This window comes from Mastigoproctus giganteus, chromosome 8, assembly GCF_048544385.1.
Source record: "Mastigoproctus giganteus isolate SK-2022 chromosome 8, ASM4854438v1, whole genome shotgun sequence".
NCBI lineage: Eukaryota > Metazoa > Arthropoda > Arachnida > Uropygi > Thelyphonidae > Mastigoproctus > Mastigoproctus giganteus.
The window spans coordinates 148,713,092-148,725,447 of record NC_143582.1 but is presented as its reverse complement, the minus strand read 5'-3'; the positions used below and the strand labels follow the sequence as shown (position 1 = coordinate 148,725,447).

At 37.9% G+C, this 12,356-nt stretch overlaps 1 protein-coding gene across 1 annotated transcript in view; it reads right to left on the bottom strand.

Moving 5' to 3' along the window:
• Positions 1 to 12,356, bottom strand: part of LOC150081911 (uncharacterized) — a 370,485-nt gene that overhangs the window by 200,881 nt on the left and 157,248 nt on the right. Inside the window, 1 exon segment of the mRNA XM_090380362.1 lies at positions 5,550 to 5,694. Within this exon segment, the coding sequence (XP_090236488.1) occupies positions 5,550 to 5,694 (145 nt within the window).

The window sequence follows — 12,356 nt, the reverse complement described above, 5'->3', positions numbered from 1 at the left end:
TAGGGTGTTTCCTAATAAACATTTTTACAAGGGCTCCAAAAAACTTTTGCCTAGGGCCTGCATATCCTCAAGTTAGGCCCTGCTGATGAGTAACCATGAATTGGTTGAAACTGTTTAAATTTATGTTTCCTTTTAGCAGTTTCTTCTAGATAGCAGTAAATTTCCACCAAGTATTCATCCACTTCACAGGAATTTATGCAGATCCTGTTTCTGGTCATGAATCAATAAGATCACAAGTGCACTATTACCTCCAAGTGCAAAACTCCTCTTTTAATACCCATGCTACTACGGTCTTCTGGCCCACCATAAGATGCACAATTTCAGTGCTAACCATGAAACAATTTTTGAAGGAATCCCATGTTTTCAGGTTGTTCAGAGATCCATTATTGTATCCTGTATAGTCAACTACCACTGTTGTCACTGAGAGAAAACTGCTTTTGATTTGAAATTATTTTTATTTATTTATTTTCACAAAAGGTTGCTTTGATTATTGCCTTTTGCAGAGATCAAAAATCACCCATTTTTCAGAGCTATCACTACCTTTTCTTTCCACATCTCTGAAATTTCACTAATAATGTCTGTCTTTTCTATTCTTCCACAATTGTATTTTTTTTTTTTTTTTTTACTACTTCAATATAGAAGACATTTTTCTAAATGATGCACCTACATGATCAGCATAACTCAGAGAACAATACAAATAAACATTCAGCACACATGTGACATCATTATAATCATGAAATGCAACAGCTGTTTTTGCATTTCCTTCTATGCACGTGTTGTCATTAATGCTTATTTGTTTGCAGTGTTCAATTAAATTGCATTTCATGCTACTTAAATTTGAAAAATCATATCTACTATGGTGCAACAAGGCAAACATGTTACTTTTTTCAGATTTCACATTGTGGAAAATTTTGCATATACAGGTTCTGAAATTTTACATTGTATTTTTCTTGCATCTTTATTGAAAGACAATGTTAACTAGCTTTAGCATTAGTAGAGGCATATGATGCAAGATAGCAAGCTTATGCAGCATCAGCCAAAAAAAAAAAAACTTTCACTTCACCCCTCCGTTTGCTCAAAATACCTGTCCAGCTGAGCCTTAAATTTATTTAGGCTATCAACTTCCACAGCAAGGGATGGAAGTCTGTTCCACCAACCAACTACCCGCTGGCTAAAGGCAAATTTCCGCACATCTATCCTACATCTGTCTTTCCTCAATTTGAATTTATGCCCTCTCAGGTGATTATTCTGAGCAAGAGGCAGAATCCCATCAGCATTGAGCATGCTCAAACCATTCAAGGCTTTATACACCTCTATCAGATCACCTCGCCGGTGCCTAGTCTCCAGACAGTAATTTGCAAAACTTAAGCCTTTCTTCGTAAGAGCAACCCTTTGTTCCATTCACTAATCTTGTTGCCCTTCTCTGTACTCGTTCCAGCAGCTCTACATCCTTCTTGAAATGAGGCCTCCACACCTTGAGTACTGTATACAGTACTCAAGGTGTGGCCTGACTATTGCCTTATACAAGGGAATAATCACCTCCTTATCCCTGCTAGAAAAATTCCTGTAAATTATTGATAACACACCATGAGCTACTCTTTCAGCCCGTCTGCACTACTCAGAGAACTTCATATATGCCTGCACAATTACCCCCAGGTCCTTTTCATTCTCTACCACTGTCAGTACCACAGAGTTGATACGTCGACGTAGTACCACAGAGATGATATGTTGCTCTGCAGTTGCTGTTTCCCATATATAGTACTTTACATTTGTCAATGTTAAACTTCATTTGCCACCTCTCAGCCCATCTGCTCAACCTTTCCAGATCCTGTTGCAGCAGCATAGTGTCAGTAGTGTCCTTAAAAACCCTGCCAACCTTTGTATTGTCTGCAAACTTGGACATTAAGCTTGATATACCATCATCAATATTATTTATAAATACAGAAAACAATAATGGACCCAACACTGAACCCTGAGGGACTCCACTAATAACACTGGTCCATGATGAGCAGTGTCCATTGATTACCACTCTCTGTCTTCTCCCCCTCAACCACCCCTTTATCCATAGCAGCAATTTGCCTCCAATGCCACACTTCTCCAATTTGTGCAGCAGTCTTCCATGTGCAACAATATCAAAAGCCTTTCTAAGATCCAAGTTATTCCCTGCATACAGTTCTTTTGTGACTGCATTATAGTATCCAATCAAATTGGTCAGGCAAGCCTTCCCCTTAACAAAACCATGCTGTGTCCAAGCTATAAGTGAAGTCTTGTCTAGATGATCCTGCAGTGCTTCTTTAACCAGTGCCTCCATCAATTTTCCTGGAACAGAAGTTAAACTCACAGGTCTATAATTACTTGTGTCAGTCTTTGATCCTCATTTGTGAATTGGGGTCACATTTTCACATCTCCAGTCTATGGGTATCTCCCCTGATTCCAAGGAAGCTCTCATAATTATGGCTAAGGGTTTGCTTAGTTCCTTTGCTGCCTCCTTTAATATAACTGGATAAATCCCATCCACCCAAGGTGCCTTTCTTTTTTTATCTTCAACAATTTCTCCTCCATTTTACTCTCAGTTATTACAAGATTATCTAGCTTACTTCCAGAGTTGAATACACCTCTGGCATTCCCCTCGCTGAATAACTCCTTATGTGTGAATGTGGATGCAAAATACTCATTCAGTTTGTTTGCAATCTGAGCAGGATCATCAACAGTCGAACCATCGATATCAAGTGGACCAATCAGATTCATCCCCCTTCCTTTTAGAGTTTATAAAAGTAAAGAAATCCTTGCTGTTTTTCTTAGCAACTTTTACCAAAGATTTCTCGTAATCTGCCTTCACCTGACTAACCTCCTTTGTGACCTGATTACAGACTAGCTTATATCTGACATAGGCTTCTGAGTCGCTTGATTACCCTAATCACATCCTATACACCCACCTGTTTCACGATGACTGCCATCCGTCCCTGAAACCCCCAGCACCCCTCGCTCCAGGTCGCTACTTATTGTAATAGAAGTAGTGCAAGAATCACCTTCACCTCTGCCTGGGGCTACTTTTAAACTTTTGGTCTGTGAATCCCCCCAAGTTAGCAGTTTTCTGACCCACCTAACACTGCCTCGATAGCATCAGCAAATATTCTTTCACCCTTTCTATTTAAGTGTATCCTATCCCTGTAGAAGCAGTCTCTCCTGTTAACAAGCATAGACCACACTGAAAAGATTCTACTCATTGAGCCGTGTACATTCCCTCCAGGGCCGAATTGATTGACAAGGCTCTCATCATGTATTCCCTCCTATCCTGTCTGGGCAGAATTGCAGACACTTTCAAATTTAACCCTGATTCACAACTCTTTTGCAACATTGACCTGTACTTGTTAAGTAAATCTGCAGATCTCCTACTCTTAATGTCATTGGTACCAAAGTGTACAACAATATCACCTTTTGTGCCCTTAAAAGATGATATATGCTTTACAACGTAATCAACTTTTGTCCCTGGCAGACATACCCTGGTCCTGTTCCATCTATCCTTTTTACACAATATATTCCCCGTCTCGCTGACAATAGAGTCACCAACAATAACTAGTTCCTTTGGGACCAGCGCATTCTTCCTTGGAGATTACCGCTGTCAGCTCTGGTGTTGAGTTGGGCAGCTGAGAGCTTGATGGGCCCCTCATATTAATTTCTTCGAGTGCATCTACCCTACACCTGAAGCTCTCATAGACACCCAGTAGAACGCTGAGTTGATGCCTAATTTCTAGACACTCTCTGCACCTGGCACACACAAAGACTTCCTCCTTGGCTAGATCATGTTCCATTTCAGAGAGTTCGGCAAACATTTCAGAAGTTTCAGATTTTTTTAGGATGTGATGCGTTGGAGAATCGACCCCCTCAGTTCTCCCCCGCATCACAGCACTTCTGCCACTTTGTGCCCGTTGCTTTGCTGCTCTAGTCTGGGGTATGATATTTTAAATTAATAAGATCAATAAATTTAATTAATTAATTGTCAATACTAAGCTGTCTAATAGAATCCTAAATGCAGTGATGCATATTACGCTATATAATTATAAGTTAGAGCTGCCTAGTTATCACAATTAAAAATTTGAATTCCCTACTACGCTATACAAAAACAATGGCTGCAAGATTCGAACGAAATAACAGTTTTACGTATATTAAGTAGTAATCTACAAAAACTCTTATCTAAATTAAAAATAAAAATAACCAGCGTAACTATAACTATAAGACTACGTATAAAGTACAATATATAATAACAATGAGGTAAATAAAAAGGCAAACACTTATCGCTTTTTCGGAGCCGGTAATTCACAGCTGTAATTTTTTTTGCTAATTTTTTTGTATTTGACAAAGTGTTCACAAATGTGAACTAGCCAAGGAAGAAATGGGTCTAAACTCTGTTGTTTAAGAAAACTTTTTAAAATTCTTCTTTTAATGGAGAAACAAAACGTTCAAACAAATTTGAGGGTAATATCTAATTAAAATAAGAGCATTCACTTTTAATGTAACCCAACAGAATAAAATTCAAATCAATGTATTTTTAGAGAGTATTTATTACTCATAACTGCAACTATATTCAACATAATGTAAAATATAAGTTTCTGGAATTGCATGTAACTTTAATTTTGATGCTATCTGCCTCTCCCACTGAAAAAAAGTAATAATTTAAATCCAACAATTTAAAAGTAATAAGTTAAATCCTACTGGCTCAAAAAAAAACATAGGGAATGATAAACTTATTCTCTATGTTTTTTGGAGCAAGTAGGATTTAACTCACCTAGATGATGCAATGGTTTTAATGTATAAGCATACAACAAAACAAACTCAGCCTTAACCATAAGATGACTTGGTAATCCAATAACCTTAAAAAGACAGCATTGCTAAAAGGTTAATTTACCTTTATTTAAAAGATGAGAAACTGTTATAACAGCCTTGTTTCAGGACTTACTGGCTCTTCACAGCAGATAAGGTGGCCTCTAATGATTTTCCCACAATTCAACAGACACTTCAGCAAAATTTTGCTATTTAATGAAGGCTGGTTGTGGTTATGGGAGGGAAGGAATATATGTTGACAGCAAATCTACACATTGTAAGACAGCCCCCATACACTGGCAGAAAATTTCAGGGCCCGATGTTGACTACCAACACTGCAACTAGTAAAATGATTTCAATAAAACAGTTACAATGAGGTTCTAAACTCTTTTGGACATTGCCATCCAAAGTGTAAGTAAACACCTGTTTATTTCATATCAAAATATCCTTTGCTTATCTTTGGTTTTATTAATAATCTACTCATTTTAAATTAAGGTGGAACTCCCTTAAATCAAAATTACCCGAAACAAGAAACTAGAACCAGTTGAAAAAAACTGATGTTCTGTTACTCAAATACATTTCATAATTTGGTTGAATGTTAGACAAGGAGCTGGGTATGATCAGACAACAAATGCCTCTTCATGGGATGGCTTTTCAGTCATTTTCATGTGTATAATTATTATGATTTGAACATGACACTAATATTAATAGTTCAAAATAATACTTACTTATGAGAAACAAGTTTACGGAATATCTTTGATGGCTTGCTTCTATAAGTGGATGGAATGCAGCGATCAAAAATGTTTCTCCTATCTTGTATCTCTGATACTCCTACATTCAGCAAATCTGCAAGCTGTAAAAAATCTGATTTCCCTGTAAAGAATTAATTTATTTAATGATACAGTACAAGATTATAACATAATAAGCTAATCTTGACATTTAAGTTTTTAAAATGTTCATAAAGAATATACCGGGTGGCTATGAAGTCCTTTCCAACTTTTGAAAATTAATAACTATTAAAATAATAAATAAAGTTTGAAATTTCACCACCAGAGTGATTAAGTGAGATACTAACTTCAGTAAACAAATTAATAAACAAAAAATTTTTTGTTTATTAATTTGTTGTATGTGTTATAAAAAGTAATGACTATGGGATTGGAGGATATGAGTGCACTTGTAATGGTTCACATACGTTTAGCATTAATAGAGGCATATGATGCAAGAAAGCAAGCTTATATAGCATCAGACGGGGGAAAAAAAAAAAACACCTTCCGGTTACACCTATCCATTCACTCCAAATGTCTGTCTAGTTCTGCCTTGAACTTATTTAAGTTGCAACCTCCACTAATCAATCATACATTAATAGAAAAATTACAAAAAAACAGATGGAAGTTTATTCCAAATATCAACCACCTGCTGGCTAAAGGCAAATTTCCGCACATCTATTCTACAATTGTATTTTCTCAATTTGAATTTATACCCCCTCAGGTGAGTAATCTATGCAAGAGGAAGAATTCCATTAGCATTGAGCTTGCTCAATCCTTTCAAGGCCTTATACACCTCAATAGATCACTTTGCAGGTGCCTAGTCTCTAGAAGTTGCAATTTGCAGAACATAAGCCTTTCTTGGTAACACCAACTCTTTGTTCCACTCACAAATCTCGTTGCCGTTCTCTGTATTTGTTCCAGCAATTCTACATCTTTCCTAAAATGAGACCTCCAGATATGTATATAGTATTCAAGGTGTGGCCTGACCATTGCCTTAAACAAGGGGACAATCACCCCCTTATCCCTGCTAGCAAAATTCCTGTATATCATTGACAAGACACCATGAGCTACTCTTGCAGCCTTTTTGAAATGCTCAGAAAACTTCATATCTGACTGCACAATTACCCCCAGGTCCTTTTTATTCTCCACTACTCTGAGTGTAATACCACCCAGTTGATACGTTACTCTGGGGTTATGCTACCCACATGCAGTACTTTACATTTGTCAATATTAAACTTCAGTTGCCAACTCTAAGCCCATTTGCTCACCTTTTCCAGATCCTGTTGCAGTAGTGTACTATCATTACTGTCATTAACAAACCTGCCAACCTTTGTATTGTCTGCAAACTTAGACATTAACCCTGATATACCTTCATCAATATCATTGATAAATACTGAAAACAACAATTGTCACAACAGCGAACCCTGGGGAATTCCACTAATAACATTAGTCCATGAATAGCAGTCCATTGATAACCACTCCAGTCTTCTCCCAATCAACCATTCTTTTATCCATTGTAGAAACTTGCCCTTAATACCAACATTGCTCTAATTTGTAAAGTAGTCTTCATGTGCCACAGTATCAAAAGCTTTCCTAAAATCCAAGTATATGATATCAAAATTATTCTTTGCATCCAGTTCTTTTGTGACCATAATTAATCATACTATCCAAAGAAATTTGTCAGACAAGACTTCCCCTTAACAAACCCATGGTGTGTCTGAACTATAACTGTAGTCTTGCCTAGATGATCCTGCATCGCTTCCTCAACCAGTGACTCCATTATTTCCCATGGAACAGATGTTAGACTAATAGGTCTGTAATTACCCGTGTCACCCTTTGATCCCTCATTGTGAATTGGAGACACATTTGCACATCTCTGTTCCATGGGGATCTCCCCTGAATCTAAGGATGCTCTCATAATTATGGCTAAGGGTTTGCCAACTTCCTTCACTGCCTCCTTCAGTATAACTGAATAGATTCTATTCACCCCAGGTGCCCTTTTTATGTTGTTTTTCAACAATTTCTCCTCCACTTTGCTCTCGGTTATTACAAAACCACTTAGCTCACTGTTAGACTTTGATAAACTTCTGGCATTCCCCTCCTTGAATAACTCCTCAGGTAGATGCAAAATACTCATTTAATTCATCAGCTACTTGAGCAGGATCATCAATAGTCAAACCATCTATGTCAAGTAGACCAATGGTTCGACTGTTGATGATCCTGCTCAGATAGCAAACAAACTGAATGAGTATTTTGCATCTACATTCACATATGAGGAATCATTAAGGTTTTAAAATGGCAGAAGGTTATCAAATTGTAGCAGGCTTAATGATTTTGTAATAACTGAGAGAAAAGTGGAGGAGAAATTGTTGAAGTTAAACATAAGAAAGGCACCTGGGGTGGATGGGTTCTATCCAGTTATATTAAAGGAGGCAGCAAAGCAACTAAGCGCATCCTTAGCCATAATTATGAGAGCATCCTTGAACTCAGGGGAGGTTCCCACGGACTGGAGATTTGCAAATGTGTCCCCAATTCACAAAGGGGGATCGAAGGGTGACACGAGTAATTACAGACCAGTTAGTTTAACTTCTGTTCCGGGTAAAATAATGGAGTTACTGGTTAAAGATGCATTGCAGGATCATCTAGACAAGACTGCATCAATAATTTAGACACAGCATGGGTTTATTAAGGGAAAGTCTTGTCTGACAAATTTGATTGGTTATTATGATGTGGTTACAAAGGAACTGGATGCAACAAATAATTTTGATATCATATATTTGGATTTCAGGAAAGCTTTTGACACTGTTGTGCAAGGAAGACTGTTGTACAAATTGGAGCAGAATGGTATTAAGGGTAAGTTGCTACAATGAATAAAAGGATGGTTGTGGGAGAAGACAGAGTGTGGTAATCAATGGGTGCTGCTCTTCGTGGACTAATGTTATTAGTGGAGTCCCACAGGGTTCGGTGTTGGGTCCACTGTTGTTTTGTATATTTATCAATGATATTGATGAAGGTATATCAGGCTTAATGTCGAAGTTTGCAGATGATACAAACATTGGCAGGGTTGTTAATGACAGTAATGGCAGTGTGCTACTGCAACAGGATCTAGATAATTTGGGCAGATGGGCTAAGAAGTGGCAACTGAAGTTTAACCTTGACAAATGCAAAGTACTGCATATGGGTAGAAGTAACCCCAGAGAAACGTACCAACTGTGTGGTATAAAATGAAAAAGACCTGGGAGTAATTGTGCAGTCAGATATGAAGTTTTCTGAGCAAATGCAGACAGGCTGCCAGGGCAGGTCATGGGGTTTTGTCAATGATATATAGGAATTTTGCTAGCAGGGAAAAGGAGGTGATTGTCCCTCTGTATAAGGCAATGGTCAGACCACTCCTTGAGTACTGTGTAAAGGTCTGGAGGCTTCATTTTAGGAAGGATGTAGATTTGCTTGAGTGTGTACAGAGAAGGGCAACATGATTGCTGAGGGGAACGGAGAGATCCTCTTACCAAGAGAGGCTTAAGGTCTGCAAATTGCAATGCCTGGAGACACGGTGATCTGATTGAGGTGTATAAGGCCTTAAATGGGTTGAGCATGCTGAATTAGTAGTAGTAGTAGCATGTGATGCAAGAAAGCAAGTGTATGAGCTTATGCAGCATCAGCCAAAAAAAAAAAAAAAAAATCACACCATTCCCTCCAAATGCCTGTCCAGTTCCTCCTTAAATTTATTCAACCTATCAACTTCCACAACGACAGATGGAAGTTTGTTCCAGCAATTAACCATCCGCTGGCTGAAGGCAAATTTCCGCACATCTATTCTACATCTGTCCTTTCTTAATTTGAATTTATGCCCCCTTAGGTTCTTAATCTGAACAACTGGAAGGATCCCATCAGAATTCAGCGTGCTCAACCCATTCAAGGCCTTATACACCTTATACATTTTCCCTTTCCCAGTGCTTATGTCATACCATACTGACTCAACAGTGCATTGTCCACTGTCCATTTGATGCACTTCCTTAGATTTTATGTTTCTTAACTAACAGCATAACCCCCTCCTAGATTCCTTTCCTGTCTATCCTTTCTATATAGATTGTACTCCCCAAATTCCAATTCTGCATTCCTTATATCTATATGACACCACGTCTTTCATATCCCAAACAATATCTGCCTTTGACGTCTTGACAAGCACTTCAAATTCATAAAATTTAATTACTATACTATTAGCACTGGTGTACATGAAGTATAAATACACCTATTCTTAGTCTTAGTTACTCTAACACAACCCATGTATTTACTTGTTTCATGATGACTCCCAGCAGCCCTTGAAATCCCCAGTACCTCACTTTCCAGGCTGCTGCTCATTCCAATAGAAGCAATGCAAGAATCACTTTCACAGAAGGCTGTGGCTACTGTTAATCTATTAGTCTGCAAATTCACCCAAGCTAGCATTTTTCCAATCCACCTAACACTGCCTCGATAGCATCAGCAAATATTCTTGCACCCTTTCTATTTAAGTGGGAACATACTCTCCTGTTAACAAGCACTGACCACGCTGAGAAAAATTCTACCCCGTGAGTCTTGCACAATCTCTCCAGGGCAGAATTGATTGACAAGGGCTCTCATCATATACTCCATCCTATCATGTCTGGGAAGAATTGCAGACACTTCCCCAAATTTAACCCTAACTTGCGACTTTTTTTTTTAAACATTGACCTGTACTTGTTAAGTACAGGTCAATGTATCAGTTATGTGTAAAATAATACTAGGAGATAAATTCTCAACACTTTATGTCATCAAAGCAAGCATTGTAGGGATATCAAAAACAAGGTGGCATTCAGAAATAAGGGATACAGAATTTGATTATGATAGGTTCAATACAAAGTATACAAGAGGTTAAAAAGCACATAGAATCTAAAGTAGCACACCCAATCGGCAAGTGCACAGTTGATTCAGAGTATATGACATTTCTACTGGTAAGTAAGAGACCAAAAGACTGATGAGTATGAACAGTTATATAGACAATTAGAATGGGCCAATAAATCAGAAGCTACTAGGTTTTTATAACAAAAAAAGAGATATTATTCAAGATGTCAGATGAATTAATGGGGCTTGTGGAAGAGAAGAAAAATGCATGGGATGCATATAAATTATCAGGCGAAACAGAAGCCTATGGCAGGTATAAGCTAGTCGGTAATCAAGTCACAAAGAAAGTTAGGCAGGCAAAGGCAGATTACGAGAAATCTTTGGCAAAGGATGTAAAGAAAAATTGCAAAGAGTTCTTTATTTATGTAAACTGTCGAAGGAAAGGGATGAATCAGTTTGGTCCACTTAACATAGATGGTTCGACTATTGATGATCCAGCTCAAGTAGCTGATAAACTGAATGAGTATTTTGCATCTACATTCACACATGAGGAGTTATTCAAGAAGGGGAATGCCAGAAGTTTATCTAACTCTTAAGAGGGAGCTAAGTGATTTTGTTAAAAACTAAGAGCAAAGTGGAGGAGAAATTGTTGAAGTTAAACACAGAAAAGGCACCTGGGGTGGATGTAATCTATCTAATTATACTGAAGGAGGCAGCAAAGGAAGTTAGCAAACCCTTAGCCATAATTATGAGAGCATCCTTAGATTCAGGGTAGGTCCCCATGGACTTGATGTGCAAATGCTACCCCCAATTGACAAAGGGAGTTCAAAGGGTGACACACATAATTATAGACCTGTTAGTTTAACTTCTGTTCTGGGGAAAATAATGGAGTCATTGATTAAAGATGTGATACAGGATCACCTAGACAAGACTGCAGTAATTGTTCAGACACAGCATATGGGTTTGTTAAGGGGAAGTCTTGTCTGACCAATTTGATTGGATACTACAGTGTGGTCACAAAGGAACTGGATGCAAAAAGTAATTTTGATATTATATACAGCACTCCCCGATTAACATAAGGGATGCATTCTGCGAAACTCTAAGTAAGTCAGAATTTCCCCCATGCCTGTGCAGCAGTCATAACTGTGCTCACTGAATTGATTAAATCAAAAAAGAAATGTTCAACAACTGTGTGAATAGAATTATTTATTGTATTTATTCAATTTTTTATCTCATGCACAGGAAAAATTGCAAAAGCATGCAATTTAAAAAATTTCATAATTATAAAATTACAAAAAAAAGAGAGGAGACAGGCATAACATCGGTAAGTTTTACCTCTCGAGCATCGTTGCCAGAATCGACGTCTTCAGCTGATAAGTACACCGCTGTGGAGGTTGAGGGCTGTGGAGATTTAGAAGGGTCAACTTTAGAAAACTTTACAAAAGAACATATTAATGGATGACTGGATGGTGGCTTTTTTACTTTCATCGTAGATTTCTCTGTAGTAAGCAAGCATATCATTCACCCATCTTAACGTTTAAGAAATGTTTGCTATCAGGATCCATCTCAAACTTCGCCATTGCCGATGCAATTTCAGGAAATTCCATTGGCATCTCTTTGGTGGTGAAGCATCTCCGCTCCTCACTCGGTTCACCTTGAGCTTTGTCAGCATTTTCTTCTTTAACTATTGCTGCCAGCAAGTCCTTTGTTAGCTAATTCCTTCTCTTCTTTCTCTATTAAATCCTCCATGTCTTTGGCACCAACCTCTAAATGAAGTAGCTATGCAACCTTTGCAATCTTATCTGCAACCTCTTCATATGATTTGTCTTTTTCAAATCCTTTGAAGTATTTTACGTGCCGTGGGCATATTTTCTTCCATGCGCGATTTAAACAACTTTTAGTAATTTC